The sequence below is a fragment of the Channa argus genome, chromosome 11 (assembly GCF_033026475.1).
Source record: "Channa argus isolate prfri chromosome 11, Channa argus male v1.0, whole genome shotgun sequence".
In the NCBI taxonomy this organism is placed as follows: Eukaryota; Metazoa; Chordata; class Actinopteri; order Anabantiformes; family Channidae; genus Channa; species Channa argus.
In genome coordinates, this window is record NC_090207.1 from 14,006,246 (window position 1) to 14,028,787 (window position 22,542).

Sequence of the window (22,542 nt, forward strand, 5' to 3'; positions counted from 1 at the left end):
GTGTAAGAAAGAGAAGGAACTCCAAAAGAAAGAAGACCATATGTTGGACTGGTAATTAAAATTTACTCGAATGATGCAGTTGTGTATCTTTAGCACCACAGGGATGACAATAAGACTACAGGAAACACAGATAAAGGCTGCATGTGAGTTTGAATATGGGATGGCTGTAGGATAAGAAAGGAAGACTGAGAACAGCAAGTGGAGAGAGTAAATTAAATAAACAGTGACCTCTTTATATGCACAAATAAATTTTAAGAAACTTACTTGGTCGTCCTGGTTCCAGTCATTGGGTTGACCTCCGCTTGCTCCGCTTAAATTACTCTGAGATCGCCTGGAACAGAATGACAATATTTTCTTCAGTGAACATTGGACACATGCTAGTGGAAGAGAGTAGTGATATTAGCTTGCTGTCCATGTTTCTATCAGTTCTTTAAAATCTGCACTTACACCAAATATGAACATGTTTGTTGGGTATTGCAGTCAAGTTTCCAGTCTGAGCAAACAGCGATGCAATGAAATGTATTGAAACAACAAAAAGGTAAAACTGGTTTAACTGGATGCACAAAAGCTGACATGGCAGAGGATCTTTAGTTATTTGTCCAACAATGAGTGAGCAGATCTAAAATATCCAGGAGTGAATAGTGTTATGATTTGTTTGTGCATGTGTAGGTTACGATGTCACACTATGAGCCATCATCGTCATTCAGCTGTCATCCAGAATTAAAATCTCTATTTATTTATTTCACATACAGAAACACTTTATATCAACATCTTCCTATACAATACCTTGCCAGTATCCTTCTTTCAGTTCTATTAATTTTCAATAATATATAAAGAAGAAATACAAAAGAGCATGATCCCTATGGATCCCTGTGAGACTGACCTGTGCTGTGAGTTCTCAGTGGCAGTCACTGTGATAAATGCAGGGGAATCTTCCATGGCATCAAAGTACTCAGTATCCTCATCTTCATCACTTGCCTCTTCTTTGAGTGACCGCTCACTCCCTTTAGTTGGGACACATAAATCTGTGAGTACATGGAGGCTGCATGCAGTTCAAACGGAACCATTGCATGGTGAGTTTGAATTCAGTAGAATTCAAAAGAGTGGAGTGTATAATCACATACCAATAGCGATTAATCAAGGAATAACAAGCTTAGCAAAACTGCCAATGTTCTGGCTGGTTAACTAGTCTGAATGATGCAACTCCTACATGGCCAACTTATAATATTTTATCTGCAACTGTGAATATTCAGTATGTTTAGTGATTCGTAACATGTATAAACCTTTTCAAGGAGAAAACACTACTTTTTCTGCAAAGGCACTGCCTTTATAGCCAGTACTAGGCTGTATACATGACAGAATACTAGAAGTGTAGCCCAAAGGGAAACCTTGTTCTCCACTAAAAACAAATGTTTTGTATCCCTACCTACATCTATCAACCCTGCTGGCTGTTCTATGATAATATCAAAGTGTAGGCACCTGATATAATAAGCTATTCTTTTAAAATAAATTAATAGTGCTGCATTTTTTCTTGAAAGTACAGTTGTGCAGTACATTAAAGCTTTGAAGGCAAAAACGTGTATGTTTAAGAGACCTCAGGACCTACAAGCCTTGGTCCAAAAACCTTGGTCCGTAAGTAGAATCTCTGACTTGACTATCATGTAACCCAAATCTTGTGTGACTGCTAAGAATTTGCTTCCTACAAGTAAAGAATGTCTGTAATATTGATCCTCAGGTCACACATGACTTTTAGCTATGAAAGCAAGGACCAAAAAAAAATCCACAAGTAGTACACAGTCACTCATTCTCACCTTTATTGGTGTTAGGGGCACTGGGTGCACTGGAAACAAGCGTGGGTGCTTCTCTCCACGCTCGCTCCAGGCTGTTATGCTGTTTGGCTAGCTGCTCAATGGTCTCCTCTAGATGGGTACGTTGCTCTCGCTCATACTGCAGCGCCCGCTGCCATCTTCTACTGTGAGTCTCTGCTAGGTCTAAGAAGTCTCGGCACGCCTGGAGTAAGTACATAAACACATAGGTCACTAAGGATTTAATTTGATAACATAGATAAGGTAATGTGCAAGCTACAGTATGAGCAACAGCTTGAGTTTTGCAAAAAATATATTACAGTGTGCTTTGGTTCCTGTTCAAATCTACTTAATACTTTATTTGAAAGTGTGTGTGCGTGACCTTGAATGTTATAAAATCCTTATCAATGCTTGCACCTTTATTTAAGTTAACAGTATACACTATATTATGACTAAAATATATTAACACTAAAATATGTTTGCGGGTAGCTGATTACAATAAGGGAGAATAAGTTCAAAAGATATTTGATACAATTATTTTAATCAGGGCTATTTATCACAGTCGTCTCCAACTATCATCAAAATGTTAATTAGCTGTCTCTGAAGCATTTACTGGGGCTCCCTGCTGTGTTAAATGTGTCTCAGAGCTGACTGTAAACTCAGAACATCTCTGAATGATGAGCTGAATATCAAACTATAGTTCAGTCAAGAGGGGGCATCATTGTTGCTGTTTTGGTTTCACTGCTGAGACAAAGAGGTTACTTTAGATCAAACATTTATTATATGTCAGCAATTATCGGCACCGTATCATATGTCTGACAGCTTTGCCTAAAATCGAACTGAAAGGTCAATGAACCCAAATAACACCTCACAGCAGACTGCATGCATGATGAAAATGTCATGTGACCATCTCTCACTGTCAGCAAATAGGCCTTCAGAGAAAAGAAATTTGAACAATCATTTTGAAACTGCTATACTGCCACCAAGTACTCTTTTGGTTTTTCAGCCCTGGTTATTGTTCTTTCCTACATGAGTGGAGGTTACACTCTGTATTTGCAACAAATGTCCAAAATGCTCCAAGGCATTCAATATTAACTTCAGCATTTTCCAACAATTAGTTGCTGCAGGGAGCGAGGTAGAGGGGTGAATTTCTAATAAAGCCATGAGGATGTATACCTTTCAGCAACAAAAAGAGAAACAACAACCCAGTGAACCTTGATTCCAGTTGTCTCCAGAAAACAGGTGATCTATGTATGTCTGTTGAAAAAGTGCTTCTGACTCTCACATAGACAAACCATTGCATTGATAAACTATTAGATGCTGCTTAATATGTTTGTAACATAAGTGTAAAATATGCATGACACCTCTTTAATCTCACCAAATAAGTACATTAATATTTCAATTAAAATATACATGACATCATGATCGAGATAATGCATTTTTTACCTTAACAAAGTAAATATATGTAACTACAGGTTATCCTGATCTTACATTACATGGATTTGAGATTATTTCTTGAGTAATTTAGCTTCATTGGAAAAAGACTGGGAATTTATTTTTTAATATTTTGATTGTAAACCTTTCAGTCATTTGACATAACAAAACGGGCAAAAATTGCTTGAGATATTGAAAAGCATGAGATATTGTACAGCAATCTGAGTTATTAAAATTATATATGCTCATTTGTTTGCCATTTAAATTAGTAGCTGATCTATACAGACCAAGAGAATTTAATGATTATGGTGCAATTGTGTTGATTGTACTGAAGTATTATTGATTTTTAGGGTTATATCTAAAACATACTCTAGGTGTTTTGGAGAATCTCTGACACAAACTCTATTTTGCTTAAAATACTGTATGACCATTACAAACCACTCAATCAATCTCTTACCTTTAGCAGTCTTGCATGAAGGGTCTAAAGATCTATGTCTGAGCCTCAGTTTAAATGTTAGATGTGCATGTGACATTTTGATCCACTTCCTCAGACATAACTGATATGAAACTCAACACCCACTTCAAGAAGTATGATAGTTCCACTTTTTTATGCTGAGTCTCTAATACGAACACAGACTGCATGTGACAGGGTTCACAAAACTAAAAATGTATAGGCATGCAGGAGTGGATATAAGAAATAGCACTGACAGATGTAGTGTCAAATTAAAACTCTGCACAGTGATGTGTCAAAGCATAACATAAGGAATATGTGAATAAAACACATGTCAGGTGTATTAATCAATGCATCATTCACAAAGAGAATGAGCTTGGATTTAGAGGCACATGTGAAAAGTTACATCACCACTACACGAGCTAGAGTGCAACTTTTTCCTCAGGACATGGTCACTTAGAGCATGCTGTTGTGACATGCCATTACTGCCTTCTCATTCCCTGAACCACAAGACTCTTTTTATGTCTCTTTTTACTGCTCAAGCCATATACAATTTCTTTGAAAAAGTACATTTGTATTTTAGACAGTAGGTCTAAGTACATGTCTTTACAGTGTCCTAACCCACAGCTGCAGAAAACCAAATATTCTTCTCCTGCGCTGCTCTCAGCTCGGGAAGAGCCATTTACAATCCTAAATCTTGCTACAGGGAGCGTGTGGTAGCACTTCTTTCTCATCATAAGAACATTCTTGGCAAATCTAATGGCATTTTAACGAGTTAGTCAATGCAAAAGGGTCTATTTTATTGCTTGTCCCGTAAGTTTCAATTGACCAAATTATTTAATTTAAAAAAGAGGAAGAAGAAACATGGAGCTGTTCATTTTGAGTGACAACCTTTTAAATAATTTAGAATAATTTAAGTGAAGACTTTTTTCTCATTAGCCCAATGGCTCAAATCGTTACCAAGAAAAATAGCACATGCTCAACCATATTAGGACTAACAATCTGTTATTACCTTACATCTTAAGGTAAAAATTACCAGCTGTTAAATCATGAAAGGAGTCTTTCGTTTAACTATTTTGCACCACTCAATCAGACAAGAAGCAAGAACAAAAAAGGCATACACATTTTACATTCACAAAAAAAAACTTTGTAACTCAAGAATAATAGAAATCTACCTTAGAAAAAAAATTCCACAGAAAGAGCATGAAGAAAAACAAACCTTGAATGATTGTCTTGCTTTGGACAGAGCATGTCTGTCTGTCTGTCTGTCTGTCTGTTTGTCTATCTGTAGTGAAGGGTTGAGAGTTCCAGGGAGGGAGGCAGGAACTATTCCTGTTCAATTCCCCCCCCCCCCCCAGCTATAATATCAAATATCATTCTTTAAAGACCTCAAACCTTCCTAAACAACTATCAACTAGTTACACACTGTAAAGCCAGTGGTATTTACCACTGAGGAAGAGTGAAACATGGCCAAATACAGTACATTTCTTCTTTTGATGTTAGTAATCAGATACAATAAGTGGACTGAAAATCTGGTCATGTAAGTTGTCCTTTTTTGCTAAATCTAGCAGACAAGACGAAGATTTCAGCTTATATTATTCTATATTATTAAAGAAGGCTGTTCTTTCTGAGATTTCTGTCATTCTTTGGTGTTTTTAGAGCGAGCTTTTCTTAAGTTGAAAATATAGGGATAGATTTTTATGTATGTTGCAGAGGCCCTTTAAGGAAAATTGGTGATTTTAGGCTATTTAAATAAAACTGACTTTGCTTTATTTAACAGGAAATGTTGTGGTATTTGTATCAATAACTTGAAAGTTATAACATTGAAGCACAGGGAATCACTCTCACCTTTGCAGTTACAGAAGTGATATCTGCTTATTTTCCATCATCATAAAACATTATGATAGGTATGGTTGTGCTAAAGTAGGTATAACAGGATCTGGTGGGCTGTAAAACTAACTTCTTTACACCTTCAGTCTCTTCGCCTTCACCTCAGTGGCTCACGTTTAACATACCACGATGTAAAATGATCTCACATTACCCTCACTGGCATTTCTTTCACACTAATCATGGAGAATCATTCAAGGTGCAAATCAGTCTCTGGTCACTGCAGCCACATCTTGTAGCTTGTTCCTTGTCAGCTACTTACATTGATCATAGCATTGGAGGTTATGCGGAAGAGGGTGGCTCGCTCATTGACTGCCTTGATCTTCTCGCCTCCCTCTACAGGGACTTTCAGACCCTCCAGTTCACTCAGGGAACGCTGCAGGGCTGCTCCGTGCTTGGCAATCAGGTCATTACATGTGCTGAGGTCATCGAGCTTGCTGACGAGAATCTTCAGAGTGCCTTGAATCTCACTGCGATCCGACTGGGATGTGGGCTCCTCATCCCCGGAGTCATCTGGAAGAGAAATTGTCAGAAGTCACAAAACTATGTCAATCAATAAGCACAATTGGAAATTGGGAATTTCTTGATTTTTTGTTGTCAATTTTGTATTACCAAGCTGCTAAATTGAACATTCATATCATCTGATTACTATTTATGTGTCCCTTTAGAGATGTATTGACTTGCCTTCCAAAATGGTGAACAAATACCCAACTCCTTCATTTCACAGTGACCTCCTTTGATAAACTATACTTTTAAATCAACAAATAAGGAATCACAGTGATTGGTCTATTCTTGACTTATTTAAGCGTTTTTGTAAATTTTACAAATTGCAATGGCACACATAAATATACCTATATAAATACAGTACGTATATTCTAGCTGAAAATAACCTTAGGAGCTAATCAGATGTAAATGGGTGTATGTATGTGTGCATCAGGAGATTTGAATATTGACAGCTTTTGAGCCCTTGCTGTAGCAGCTGCCTTTGTGCATGACGTCACTAAGAAGAGGTTACTCAAGGTTAAACAGAACATATGAGAAGTGTCAGCTCTGCATTACACACACGCACACACACTGTAAGCACATGCTTTCTCTCTCTCTCTCAGCAAGGGTAAGACCCAGCTCTATAAACAGTATTACAGTATAAGAAAAAAGCTGAAACTGTTCTAGCCAAGTTTAGACATGTCAAAATAAAAACTTCTACTGCAAAACAAGGACTTTCAAAGAATGTGTATAAACTTGGACATGTCTCCTGAGAGAACTGAGAATTTAAAAAAGCTATGTTTGATATTAAAAAAATACTGCATGTCAAAGTGATGGATATGGCCAGCTGTGGATGGAGCACAACTGATCATAGTTTTTAAATCACTGTGACAGAGAAGAGTGACCTTGGTGGTGAAGGTACAGTTATGGATGTTGATGAAATTGTTGAGGATCTGAGAAAACATATAGCAGATAAAAGAAGACGAAGAAGAAGAGATCTGGAGACAAAGAAGGCTGAGGACACCTTTTGTGTCAAGATAAGGAAAAGTTAGATGCAGCAAATAGGCAGTAAACAGCTACAGTATATGGTACAGAAATAAAGATTTTAAATATACAGTGAGAAACTGTAAACTGTAAGACAATGGCATTAGAATGTTAACACAAGACTTGAAACACAGGAATAGCAAGTTAGAGAAAGTACAACAATAAACTGAAGAACCCATAAGCCAGAGCACTGATCTAGAAAAGCAAGCTCATGTAGAATGTGCAGCTTGTGATATCTGTGAGGACTAAATATTTCATTATAGATAAGAAAAGAGTTCCTTCATACCAAATATTATAAGACAGGAAGGCCAAAATAGTCACTGGGTGTTTTACTGAAGCAGGTGGCAGGTTTAAATAAAGGGGCTGATATTAAGAGGCTATGTCATAAGAACATTTCATATCCTGATATACTGTAGTTAATATTATATGCCAATTATGATATACATCAGGACAGAGCATTTTATTCTGTAAATTCAATAAAAATGCCACTTAGGAATTACATACTGACCAAAAAGTACTAACTATTTCTATTTGATTTATTTGTATTTTTTTCATAGAATCCAGTTGCAAAACCTTTAATTAACTGCGTCACAAAATGCACTGAATACATTTTTGGATCTCTGTACAATACAACGTAATTCTTGAGTAGTTGGAAGTGGTGTTAGTCTGATGTGGTTAGAGGTGTGATTATACTGGAGCATAGAAGCTGCAGGCTTTGCCACTTTTTTCTCGAAGTAAAGAGAAAGATTTGCATAATTCTGTTGTCATTCATCTATTTTTCTGAACGATCCAGTCATTAAGCATATTTCCTGCAATAATACTAATAAAAACACACTGTGTTGTCTAGTTGTCTATCTCAGAGTAACGAATCATTCCACCTTAAAAGCTTCCTGTATTCCCGAGGCAGCTGTGGCTGTGTTGCTGGCAAATGTTAACTAGTAAAAAAAATAATGTTTTCACTGTAGTTTTCACTACATTTTAAGCATAATATTTTTAACATTCCTTTAGAATGGAAGTTTCTCAGTCTGGTTTATTTGCTCGACACAAGTAAGTAAATAAAAAATAGAATATCATGTACACTTCCTCCTGTTCTGAATTACTCCATTCTTTTTCACAATGTGTGTGTTTGTGTTTCGATGCTGCTGCATCTGCATAGTGTGAAAGAAAGCTGCCTCTTACTGCAAAAAGAGTGTAACTTAGAATGCAACAATATATCTTATTGCCAATTTTGGGCATGGAAAGTATGCAGATGCTTTTACAAAAGTGCATATAAATCAATAAAGAGTCTGAAGTTCATGAACTGTTTTTTTGGCTTGCATCCTCCTGACAGTATTCTGCATCAAACTATCAATACCTAGTTCAAATAGGTAAGGTTGGTGATCAGCAATATCAGAGTAGGCAATGGGGCACCTTGACACACAAGGCAGTGCTGACAGTAGTGATGAGGACATCGAAATAGTCAACAGAAAGGAGAGTGGCACTGCTCGATATCTCATCAAAATCTAAATCTGCAAGAATGTAGAGAAAAGTGGTAAGTCAATTCAGAGCGTTTTGGGGGTTTAGAAACCTTTTCCCTTGCCTAACTTTAAACATCTCATATTATGCAAAATCCACTTTTTGGCAGGGCAAATGTCACATTCCACAGTGCTGCAGGGGTAGACTTTCTCAGCAGCAATCTTATTGCATTCACAGCTGCACACAAGACAGAGAACAAGCTTGTTTAAGCTGAGAACAATGACACTGGTGTTTCTCAAACTGATATAATACTCAGAACAGACATTGTCATACACATACATATTAAAAAGTACATACTAGCCAATAATATTAACCGTATCAAAATTCCAATCAGGCTCCAATCCAGAGACAAAGGTTACAACTGACCACAAAAAATAAGATAAATATAGTAAAAAGCCTACTGTACTTTAGCATTAGATTTACTGATCATGTACAGTACAAGTTCATGTAAAGAGACTAACATGTTGGTTTCCTGCAGGCTGCAAATTTCTAGCAAAAAAGGGTCCATTTGAAGATAACAGGCCATTGCTATAAAAGTTTAGAGGAAGAAATCTTTAAAATTAGAGTGGATTTTATAAGCCAAAGGAGGATTTCTTGAGAGGGTGCAATGTGCAAGGCCACCATTAAAAACCATAATGCATCCTTTCCTTGAAAATCTTACAAGGTTTGTTGTCACTAAGCAGAAGACAAACAAACAACTGAACACTGGAAACTAACCCATAATAACCCCGAAGACTCAAAATCATCTAACTTCTATTCTGGTGGAAAACCAATGTTTCTCGATGGCAATGTTACCACTGACTGAGTTAAAGTAACTTAATCCCAGTGCTCTGCCTCACATCTACATTTGACAGTGTGAAATTACAGAGTCAGGTCTGGATAATATTAGGATCATATGCAGTATAATGTTAAAGTGACACTGAGTGTCAAATATTTTAGACATAAAGAAAAAAAGCAAATTGGCTTAGTGATGATTTTTTTCCTATGTTAAATGATTTGTGCAGATGTTTGTAGCACTGCAGTGAAGGCTTGCTCATATTATTCACCCTTATTCTGCCAACGAGTTCAGAGGCTCTAAGCCATATCACTTAAAAATAAACTGTCACATGTTTAGAAGAGAGCCTGCTTGCAGCATGTCACCAGCAAAACTAATTCTCTTTCCAAAGCCTTGCTAAAAGAAGTTTTGCACTGTAAAAATAAATAATTTGGCATATATCAGCTCCATGAGCTAAGTATGAATACTAGAGATAAAAAAAACCTTTCAAGCGTCAGCAGCCTGGGATGCTGGGGTGGCATCCCCTTACAGTTATCCAACAAAGACAGTAGTCATGGTAAAAATTGTAATCAAGAAATAAATTGTTAATGCTTGTTTATTTTTAAAAAGATAGTCAAAAAGATGTGCATGATAGTCATGTCAGCAATTATTAAAAATTATAAATGTATCCACTAAGTAGTGCACTCAAAGTATCCCACAATGCAACGCTAAAATTAGTGTGTATAGCATGTAGCCTACTTTCTGGTAACAATCCCACAATGCAATGCTCCCCATTTTGGAGATCATCAAATTACCATGTTGTGACACAAACATTTGTTAGTAATGATACAACAGGATAATAGGCAAGTGCCTGAAATGTCAACTGACTGCTCACTATTGAGTGAACTACTTACTGTACAATATATAGGGTGCGGGGAATGAGTGAGTAGGGGGTGATTGCGGACACAGCCTGTATGTGGGGCTGTGTCCTTTGACAAAAAGGTGACCTGGCGCTTAATGATTCTCTTTACCTAGGAAAGAGCATCACAGAGAGTTGACTTGTGTACATTTTTTTTTTGTTTTGTTTTAACAAAACACTAAAAGTATTACAAGATATTTTATTGATTTTGCATAAATGTAAGGTTTCTTAAATTGTGGTATATATTGTATTTATTTTCATATAGTTTAGAAAACTAATTTACTTTAGAAAATGTAAACTTTTTTTTACATTTTCCATTGTTTTACAATATATGTTGTTGGGGGTTTTAAATAGTTTAATGTGTTAGTTTAAAGTTGTCCTTAGTTTAATATAATTGATAATATACCCAGAATGTGCTCATATTATCAGATATTTGGTTTACTTTACTTAGTTATGCTTAGTTATTGTTAAGCAATTATTAATTGGTAAGCAAAGCAGTATTGTTTGTCACTTTGCCATCCAAAAAACTGGCACAAGCCACCACAGCCTTCAAGATATTTAAACACATTCTATATAACTGTGAATAGAACAAAAAGTGAAAAAGAGAATTTTTGGTGTTACACAAAACATCTGTCGATAAATCATCACATTTACTGCCTAGCACCCTTTCATCTCCAATCCTATTCTTAGAGGACTACCGCATATGTGGATGGAAGGCAAAGTTGACACGATGAGGCCAAGAGCCCAGTAACACTCAAGTCAAGCCTCAAGACTACATCCCTCCTTCATCCACAGTCTATCACTACAGAGCATCAACACAAATGCTAGTCAACTTCCAGTTCTCATGAATATACCGCAACTGTCTGATTCAAGCTGAGATACAAGCAGCAAACATATAACCACACAATGATCTTCCTCATCAGCATCTGCATAGCTTCTTTGTCCAAAGCATCTTTCTTATTGTCCTTCTCAGTGTTGAGCACAAAACAGAAATGGAAAAAGAAAAGAAGTAGGCAGTGGGAAAATATAAATAGGAAGGCAGCACTCCTCTATCCCATTGTCAGGGCTCTTTGCCCGTCCCAGAGGACAGGCTGTCATATTAGAGGAGCCAGGCCTCCGGCTGACAAGACTTCCCTATGGCACGAAACGTCCAGCAGCCAAGCACATAGTAGTAATATACAGCACTTCTGGATTAAAGATGGTATTTAAACATACTGACAGACAAATTCAGAAGAGAACTACTGCCAGAAAGGTTATAACCAAGAGGTTACATTTGATCTTAATGTTTTTTTTTTTTAATTATGAAACAGGTCGCTCTTGAAAATGAGACCTTGTGTCTCAATGAGATGAACCTGTATAAAAATAAATAAATACATTTTTATGGCAGCTGTGAGAAAACTGCATATGTCTATACTAAATTATAAATACTGAAGTAGTTACAGTATGGTTTACATCATTATTTTATAATATTTTTGAAATTACAAGCAGAACTCATAAGAGCCTTATATTATTAATTATTATTCTATTATTAGATCTCATGCAAAGAACTACATGTGTTCCTAGGCTGCCATATATTAGGTAAAGGTTTTAATTTAAACAAATCATTTTGATTTAACAAATGTCATACTTACGCATACAATGCAGTCCTCCAACAAATCCTACCAAGTGTCCTAGATATTATATAGTATAATTATGTTATTCTAATAAAATTATAGTGACAAATGTATCTGCAGCCTAGATCATGGTAACATTTCTGTAAGTTGTTAAGATTGTGACTATGTAAAGCAGAGATCAAAAGAGACAGGATTTAGGGTTAGGGTTGGAGAATGTTTTGTATAGGCAACAAAAGCACTGTGATAAGCTTGAAGAAAAACAATTCTTTCTTAAAAGGTACAGTACAAACACATACAATGTGTCTTGTCCTTCAATTCACAATATACTTCTTCCTTTTTATGCCACAACATTGATATTTCCCTTACCCAAACAAAGTGTGGGTCTGAATTTTTTTAGCACAGGGAGCCCCTATATCTACGGTTGGAAAAATATTCTTCAAAAAAATTGAGAAATAGATCAGATTGAGGGCACATCCCAAAGGACAGAAATGTAATCTTGGCTAGTAATTGCTAACTGGTTCCACACCTCCCCTGAGATACATCACTAGGAGACAAACAGAGGAGACAGGAAGTTGAAACTCAGTAACAGAGCTCAGCTCAACACAGGCAAATGAGAAAACTGTCCCTAAAGCTCTGCAGTACAGTTCTGGTATTGTATCCAATCGAACAGTCTCAGAAAGCAAAGAAAAGAAAAAGATTAACAGCAAACTATACATTTATATTCTGATATCAGTAAACTTTATAAATTCTTAGCTGGTACCTCAAAGCTGTGAGAGGAAAATGACTCTTGCTTACTGCATTACCCAAACAGTCTGAAGGATGAGGTCATTAATTACTGTATCATACAACCTCAGAATACTAACCAAGGCTCATCTGCACAGGACTGCCATGAAATGACTGCAGTAATAATAAACCATGTCAATGTAGAGCAACAACAAACTACAAGCAAAATGTAGAGCCAGTTTTTACTATTGGAAATTTTTTATTTGAGTGTCATTATATGATATACTAAACTATATTTTCCACAGAGTTAACACACACATTAACAAAATGTATGATCATGCATAGGTTCACATGCATGTACTGTAAACAGTTGCTCAATCTATAAAGAGGAAGATCTTTTGGCAGCTCTTTAATTCAAATCCAGGGGCTGACACTGTGCTCTGACCTTACCTAAAAAAATCGTTAAAGTGTATGTACAGTTTATGCGCAACTACTAGGGAGGGAAAAAAGTAAAACGTTAACTGTGCACACACTGAAAGTTTTTATATGAAAATATTTCTCCCAATATCTAGTCTCTCTAGATTTGTACTAATAACATGTTAATAGAGGGTTAATTTTTATTAACCATAGAGTAATTGATATTAATGCAACCACAGGGGGCCACAATCCAGTGTCGTCTTGTGTCAGTCCCAACTCTCGATAAATGCAGAGGGTTGTGTCAGGAAGGACATCTAATATAAAACATATACCAAATCGAACACCTGAATCATGACTTCTGTACTGAATCTGATTTCCATACCACGCCTGGGTTAACAATGGCTGCCACCGGTGCTGTTAATCTACAGGGGGCCGGTGGAAATTGGGCTTCTGTTGGTCAAAGAACGAGAGAAGGAAGGTGGGTTCATAGGCAGAGAGAAAAGAGGAAAGCCAAGAGTGTGGGACTGAATGTTGGGAATATGACAAGGAGGGCTAGAGTTGGTTGACATGATGCAGAGAAGGAAGGTGGATTTACTGTGTGTCCAGGAGACCAGGTGGAAATGTAGGAAGACTCGAAGCTTAAGAGCAGTGTTCAAGTTGTCCTACCATGGTGTGTATGGGAGGAGAAATTAAGTAGGAGTTATCCTGAAAGAAAAGTTAGGAAGGAATATTCTGGATGTAAAAAGAGTATCAGACAGGGTGATGAGTCTGAAGCTGGAAATTAATGCTGTAATGTTCAATGTTGTTATTGGTTATGCCCCACTGGTAGGATGTGAGAAAGAAGAAAGGGAGAAATTCTGGACTGAGTTAGATGAAGTGATGCAGAGCATCCCCAAAGGTGAGAGAGTGGTGATTGGTGCAGATTTCAGCGGACATGTTTGTGAAGGGAACCAAGGTTATGAGAATGTGATTGGCAGGTTTGGTCTTCAGGATAGGAATGCAGAAGGACAGATGGTGGTAGACTTTGCAAAGAGGATGCATATGGCTATAGTGACCACTTTTTTCCAGACGAGGCAGGAACATAGGGTGACATGTATGGATAGAGGTAGAAGCACTCAGGTGGACGCACCAGAGGTAGATGCCTGGACAGGAAGCCCACAGACAGACTCAGGGATAGATGGGGCCTCAGCCAAACATGAGGCAGGAACATGAGCAGAGAGAGTGCTGCTCAACCCAGGACCAGAGGCAGGCTCAGGGGTGTTAGCCAAACCAGGAGCAGGTTCAGGCAGGTTGTTGGTTAACTCAGGGACAGAAATATGAACAGGTGAAATATTGGCCAAACTGGCAAGAAGTCCTGATTTTTGGTCAGATTCTACAGTCACAGTTTGTTTAAGAGAACAGACTTCAGAGGAAACAGTGAATGTAGTAAAATAAGAGAACTTTAATCAGGGTAAGGACAAAACAACATGATTCAAATCCAGAAGGAGATCAATGACGGGTGTATCATAAGACAGTGAGTGACCAACAAGAATCTAGAAATTGGCCCTAAGGAACTTAGCAAGAGTGAATCTGAAACATAAACCAAACACAAAACATAGCTTTAGAAAATCAACACGAAACTAGTGCACTAAGACTAAATTAGCAAAACATAATTACAAAAATCAGACTTCAGGGAATAACGTCAACATAGAGTCAGAATCCGCAGGTGAATACAAATACATCAACTAGGAAATAGCGTGGAGAAGGCTGCAAACCAGAGAAAGGGGTTGTGAGAAATTAACAGCTTTATTAACGAACACAGCATATGCAGAGAAGTAACTAAAAATCACTCTAGGAGGGAGGAAAAGTGCTGACTTGGTCTTAGCAGGCAATAATACAAAATGTGTACAAAAGCACTAATCTAGAGAAAACTAAACACAAATGGGATTAGAAATAACTAAGGATGAAAAACTTGAATTCAGTCTAGGATAACTAAAATCTATCAAAGTAGAGCCTAGACACAAGAACAGATGCAAACAGGTTAAAGCAGTAACTTAAAGTAGGTGCTAACAGAACAGGGTAGAGACAAGATATGAAAAAACAACCAGGAGTGTGGATATCCAAGAAAGACTAACTGTGCATAAAACAGAGCTAGATGAGGAACACGACTACCAATCCTCAGATCAAAAGGTAAACAGGCAACAGTTTCCAATTATAAGAGTCAGTAATCCAGATAACATGAGACAGGCAAACCAGAAGGCAGGGTGTTCCATTTACAAGAAAAGACAAGGATCTGACAGGGAATTTAGGGGAGTGCTGAGTCTAAATAGGCAGGGGAACAGGTGTAAACAATAATAGTCAGCGATGAGTATTGAAGCTGGAGGAGTGAACTGGAAACGGGAAGTGGGGAAAAGGGCTACAAAATAAAAGTCCAGAACAGGAAGTGGAACGAAAGGGCCGGATCATGACGGTGTAAGAGAACACGAAGTTAGTTGGTATGAGAGAAGAGGATTCAAAGGATAGAGTTAGATGGAGGCAGACGATTTGCTGTGGTGATCCCTGAAAGGGAACAGTGAAAGGGAAAAGAAGAAGAAGAGTAATTGATGTTATGTGGTGGTTGCTCTTTAAGTGTCTGAATGTATGTATCATCCTTGTTCAGATACAATAAGTTGATTTAGAAAAGACTTATTAATGACCATCCACTGGTGAGCACATCAATGAACCCACTGCATTTTGCCTGCCGGCCAGGCATCATAGTTGAAGATGCTGTCATCTTCTTCCTGAACTGCTGAATTATCTCACAAACCAACCAGGGCTGTGAGGGCTCGCGACTGCGAGTCAGACATGGTAATCTACACCACAGAAGCCCTGCAGGGAACAGTTCTGAATCTGTTTCTCTTTACCATCTACACTGCAGACTTCATGTTCAGCTCAGCAACCTCTCAACTGCAGAAGTTCTCTGGTGACTCTGCCATCATCAGTCTAATCACAGATTATGAGAGTACAAAAGAATGAGGTCTTTAGGAGTGCAAGGAGTACTACTGAAACCTTTTTTGACTTGTGGTGGCCACGGGCATCTTCTATGGTGTGGTCTGCTGGTGCAGCAGCATCTCTACAGCAGACAGGAAGAGACTGGATAAGTGGACCAGGAAAGTCAACTCAGTCCTGGGGATGCCCCTGAACAGAGTACGGGAGGTGGGAAAAATGAGGATGGTAGTTAGCTATCAACCTGCTAGGTGCCTGATGGAGCAATATCGTAGTCTGCTGTCAGACTAGAGCTGCTCCCAGTGAACCAATACTCACTATGATATACATTCCTACTACTGATTGTAACACTGTGCAAGAAGATGAACCCTAATGCAATTTTTTTGTTTGGTGATTATATACTTATTTTTACTGTACGACTGTAAAATTGTACTTATTTGTATTGCAGACTTTTCTTTCTTTAAATAGATTTTTTATATTGACGTTTTGTTTATCATTCTGTACAGAAATTTTTGCCGCACATTTGCACACTTTTGCTGCTGCTTTAACATGGAAATTTCACCACTGTGGTATGAATAAAGGTTTATCTCATCTCATCTTAACTAATTTTTGTGAACAAACAGGCAAAGTGAAAAGACAGAGAGACTGGGCTTATGTGTACAGATATTCAACATACCAATGTCCAACTCTGCCATAGGCAAGAAAACAAAGGATGAAGTGAGAGAGGTGGCAAGACAGTGAAACACATTTTTCATTGTTCTTTTAAATACATAATCAAAAACAGATAACACAAACCTGTATGAATGGTAATAGACATGGTTTGTGCAAAATCCTTTACCATCTGCACAACATTGTATTCAGGTTTGTATTTGTGGTGAGTGAACAGTGCAAGAATGTCATTAATGTCATATAGTATAGTATGTCACATTTTATGGTTTCTGGCAGTGCAATTATAAACTCTGCACACATAATATACAAACACGTAGGCCTGGCAGGCTCACACCCATCCATATGCAAATGTGAGGTGGAGCAGGCGCAAAGGAGAGAGAGGAAATGAGGCTGAGTGAGAACAACACTGGGGACAGAAGGAAAAAAGGAAAGAGACTGCATGCATTGAAGAGTGCAGGAGAGAGGACAGACTGCTCTTTTTACAGCATGAGCCACTGCATTGTTAAAGGACGCTGCAGAAAAATCCTTTCATGGCGACTAAGGAGAGATGCCACACAGAGGAAAATGGCTAATAGAATGAAAGCTACCTCTAAGACATACAATTAGGAGGAGATGGTAAGGTGAGAAATGTTTTGTCATTGGACAGCTCTTTGCTCCTATAGTATAGCTGTACTGACCCTGGTTGAGTTTACTCAGGCAGCCCGAGTTGCAGAGGGAGCGAACCGTCCCTGGCTCCCAGCAGCTCCGGCCCTTCATCCCACTCTCTTCAGGCCTGATCCTACTCCACGCTCCCTGAGACACAACTCTGCCCCTGGGCTGCTACATAATCGCACCAAGGGGGGGGCAGACGCAGCAACTTTCTTAATTCAGCATTGCAGCAGGCACACACATACATACACACTTACAGTACACAAATACTGTGGTGTGGGAAGCGATGCAGATGCTCCCTCTCACAATTCATATCCCCTCTCCTGCATTTCTTTTCCTTTCTTCCGGAAACACACGCTTACACACACTCTGCATACACACATTCACAAGGCTCGGCACATTTTCAATTCTTCTCCACATGCTTCTCTCAGTGCAGTGCAGACTGGAGAGTGAGGGAAGAGGGAGGGGAGAGGGAGGAAGAATAAGAGGGAGGGAGGGAGGGAGGGAAAAAGTGCACGAAGCACAAAGGAGTTAGAACTCAGCAGCTATCTACACAACTAAGACCAGAATGCATTGCTTCATCTCTGTCAACCACCTTTTTGCTGCTATCCTAGTTTGATGGTAAAAGTCACCGATTTCAGTTTACTATCAAGATAAATGATAGAGATGGCATTAAGTAAATACTATGTTGAAAGTAACATCACAAGCAGCTTATGTATGAAAAGATATGATGAATGAAACCATTTCAGATTAAGTTATGACATAAGGACTTGTAGCTTGCCACTTGATCAAGGGTGAAAGGCCACATAAATCACCCTTTTATCAAATTTTCACTTCCTCTCCTACTGGATAATTCAGTTATCCTCTGTCAGAATCTCCAACTGTAGTGGGAATCACTAGCCATTAATAGACTCCTTCAAATCTGACCTCCCACGGATCTCTTTTAACCTACTCTCAATATAGTTTCTACTTCACATAGTAGAAATCTGAATTTTACTATATCCACCAAAATTTATCTAATCACATGTTCATCCACCAAACTACTCAACTAGATTAGTCTAGTCTAGACTACAGTAGGGATTTGCAATATCATGGTATTGTGCAATATCATGGTAATATTATGGTAGTTTTTCAACGGTACAATATCAGAAAAATCACGATTGCACAGTTTTCATTAATACATTTATTGCAAAGGCAATTTTAAATATGAAATATGAATACAACTCCTGACCATAAATACTTGAAAGAAATGTATATAAAATGACAATAAATAAATCAATAAGTAAATTAAATACAAATAAGGCGAAAAAAATACATTACAAATTATAATAAAATAACAAAATATTATAAATAATAATATAACAAATTACAACAAAATTACAATTCCAAAAAAGTTGGGAAGATGTTTAAAAAGTGCATAAAAACAGAATGCATGGATTTACAAATCTCATCAACCCATATTTATTTACAGTAGAACATAAACAAGATATCAGATGTTGAAACTGAGAAATTTTAACATTTCATGGAAAATATTAGTTTATTTTGAATTTGATGGCAGCAACACATCTCAAAAACGTTGGAACAGGGTGATGTTTATTATTGTGCATCATCCCCTCTTCTTTTAACAACTGCCTGTAAACCTCTGGGAAGTGAGGAGACCAGTTGCTGGAGTTTTAGGAGATGAATGTTGTCCCATTCTTGTCTTGTGCAGGATTCCAGCTGCTCAACAGTCCTGGGCCTTTGTTGCCGGAATTTATGTGTTATGATGCACTAAATGTTTTCTATTGGTGAAAGGTCTGGACTGCAGGCAGGCCAGTTCAGCACCCGGACTCTTCTCCTGCAAAGCCATGCTATTCTGATGGATGCAGTATGTGGTTTAGCATTGTCTTGCTGAAATATGCAAGGCTTTCCCTGAAAAGACATTATCTGAATGGGAGCATACGTTTCTGTGAATTTTTATTCATCTGACCACAGAACAGATTTCCATTTTGCCTTGGGCCATTTTAAATGAACTTTGGCCCAGCGAACACAGTGGCGTTTCTAGATCGTGTTCACATATGGGTTCTTTTTTGCATGATATAGCTTTAACTTACATTTGTGGATTGCAAAGCGAACTGTGTTCACGTATATGTGATGATATATAGTGTTTTCTGTGATTTCAGTGTTCCTCAGCCCAAGCAGTGATGTCCAGTAGAGAATCAATCTGGTTTTTAATGCAGTGCCGCCTTAGGGCCCAAAGATATAGCACATCCAGTTTTGCACCTACGGCCTTGTGTCTTTACGACAGGGACTCCTCTTGATTCTTCTGATGATTATATACTGTAGATGGTGGGATCTTCAAATTCTTCGCAATTTTACATTGAGCAATTTTTTTTAGAATCAATTTTTAGTAAGACACATACTTGAACCTTTTTACATTTGAGAGGCTCTGCCTCTCTGAAATGCTATTTTTATACCCAGTCATGTTACTGACCTGTTGCCAATTAGCCTAATTAGTTGTCAAATGCTCCTCCATTTGTTTTTTTGTTTGCAGCAACTTTTCCAGCCTTTTGTTACCCCTCTCCGAACTTTTTTGAGATGTGTTCCTGCCATCAAATTCAAAATAAGCTAATATTTTACATGAAATGATAAAATTTATCAGTTTCAGCATCTGATATGTTTATGATCTATTGTGAATAAAATATGGGTTAATGAGATTAACCATATAATTGCAAACAGACCATATGAATGCAATCATTGCATTCTGTTTTTATTCACACTTTCACATATTTCCCACTTTTTTGGAATTGGGGTTGTAATTAAATTTCTTGAATTGAAAGATCAACATATTGCTTAAGAATCTACAATTAACCAGTAAAACCTCATAACTCAACATCATCATCAGAGTGAGAATTGAGGCAGTCCTTAACTGAGGCTGCGCAGTGAGACTTCGGCTCTGACACCTAATAGGCTGCCATAATTATGTGACATGAAAGACCATCTAAAATACGCCCAGGTTAGTTTTCACATATAAATTTGATAGCTAAAACTCTCAGAATTGAAAATAAATTACACGTTTTATATTAGCACAGTGGTATCACGATATTTTAAAAAGTATTGACTCCAAAATATTGTCCGGCAGGTATCAAAGTATCAATACCAGAAAATCGATATGCCTATCTCTAGACTACAAGTCAATGGTAAAGGCAATGTCTTGTACTCATATATTAAACATGAGTAATTCTCCATTTTATCATTCATTAGTGACTTAAAGAGTAGCTTATTGTTACGGTAAAGCCAATATCACTGTCCAGACCAGTGTACTTCAGTTAAATCCTTATATCCACTAGTTGTATCATGATTTAATTAGTGATTAAGACAGGATGACAGTGCCTAGTCTTTGTTTAGAACAGGTGAATACATTTGCATACAGTATCAGCAATGCTATAAATCTCTGGGTCATGGTTCAACCAATCTGACTCTTATCACAGCAATCAATGTGGCATCAGGTACTGACAGTAGATGAAAAAATTTAGATGTGACAACAAAGGTCAGTTCAGCATAGCACATTAGAAGACCCTAGAGAACCTTCTCAGCTGATTTCACTCTTGTATGTCATGACATACTGCTGAACCTACAAAGAGGTAGAAGGCCAGGTAATGAACCATAATTATGGGTTGATAAGGGCGGAAATTGCCTATTTAATTATGTGATTGATGTGTAAAGATGAAAATTAAGAGCAAAGGCTATGACTGCTTAATGGTACCATGGCAATAGCATCCATGGTTAAGAGTGTCTGAATCTGAAGTCATTGCTTTTAGTCTAAAGGGTACATGCTATCTGGAATAAAAAGTTTGGTACTTTATCATAAATAAAGTTTCTTTTCAATGTATTTGAATCCCATGTTTGTAGAATGATATTTATATTTGAATATAATGTTGGTAATATTTTCCCACACTGTTGTATTTTTGTCATTTTAAAATCTAAATGTAATTTAAAGAATAATATTAATTCTATTTAGAATATATACACAACATAAATATTACATATCACATCATATTTATTGAAATTCTAAAGTTAAGTAGAAATGTTTGCAGAAGTAAAAAAGTCAAACCAACTAAAGAAAAAAGCAAAAGCAGTGAGCCTATTAAGACCAGTCAAACAGCTGAGTTCAAGAGAGCAATTAGTTTTAAAGAACTCATTTTATAAGGAAAGATTACATTATAGATTTTTTTTAAACATCACATTATGAGTCTAAGACCTTTCAAAAGATAATCCCGTATCAGTTCAAGCAGTTATAGCCATATAAATGCTATTGATCACCTCCAAACAGATCGCAGAGTGCTGTCTCACTGTCACCACTTGCATGGAAGAATCAGAAAACACAATTTGACTGCAGTTAAATGCAAGTGAGGTCACCTAATGGAATGACACTCCTCCTGTGGCAATAATATGCCGTTTACCAAAAGAAGGCAGGATATTTTTAATTAACCACAAATGTAAGAGATCCATGTAAATGGTTCCTGTGTTAGCATTATCATAATAAGAGTACCATGAAACAACTTCCCGCTTTAGTAAACACAAACAAACACATTTTTTATGAATGCTCCATGCACCAGAGAAAAATTACAGCTGACTGTCAATACACAGTGGGCAATGATTCTTCCAGCCACGTGTGCACTTATTCATCTTTGAAATATTAACCAAAAGTAGCATTTTTGCATTAAGGCTGCTGCCCTTGACACTATATATAAGAGATTCACTAATATTTAACACATACATGAGTAAAGATATTGAAAAAGGTGGTGGCGGTTTTCAAGCAAACCAAGGTTGTAAACTTCCACCGTGCCTCTGTCCTCTGTGAACTAACTCAATTCTTTTCTATTTCTATAAAAATCTTATGTTTGAGGAGGAAGTAGTAGATATAATTCGTTTTTTTTTCATTGATCCTCATTGCTATAAAGATACACCAAAAATTTAACAGATAATTTACATAAGTCTTGGAGAAGAAAACATATCCCCATCTCAAACGACCTGTTTACTGTACACATAAAGACAGACCCCATAGTGATATAATATCTAATGTAATATACAATGTCTATAAGATTTCCTGATTTGTAAAAAATTTTATCAATTTTTTTTTAAATAATAACCTCAGCAAAATGTTTTCATGGATGCCAACCAAAGCTATAGAAATTTGAATTACTTCTATTACTCATTCAATACGTCCAAGACAC

The 22,542-nt window shown here is 37.3% G+C and overlaps 1 protein-coding gene across 8 annotated transcripts in view; it reads right to left on the bottom strand.

The window, feature by feature from the left end:
- osbp2b (oxysterol binding protein 2b) overlaps window positions 1–22,542 on the bottom strand; it is a 41,927-nt gene that overhangs the window by 8,976 nt on the left and 10,409 nt on the right. For 5 of the 8 annotated variants that reach the window (XM_067522557.1, XM_067522558.1, XM_067522561.1 and 2 more), the window contains 4 exons: window positions 5,840–6,090; window positions 1,812–2,010; window positions 884–1,004; window positions 265–331 (listed from right to left, as the gene is read on the bottom strand). In XM_067522557.1, coding sequence (XP_067378658.1) covers window positions 265–331; window positions 884–1,004; window positions 1,812–2,010; window positions 5,840–6,090 — 638 coding nt within the window. Of the gene's footprint in view, window positions 1–264; window positions 332–883; window positions 1,005–1,811; window positions 2,011–5,839; window positions 6,091–16,072; window positions 16,202–17,355; window positions 18,534–22,542 lie in introns of those variants that run through there. The other 3 variants (XM_067522562.1, XM_067522563.1, XM_067522560.1) reach the window with 3 other exon arrangements.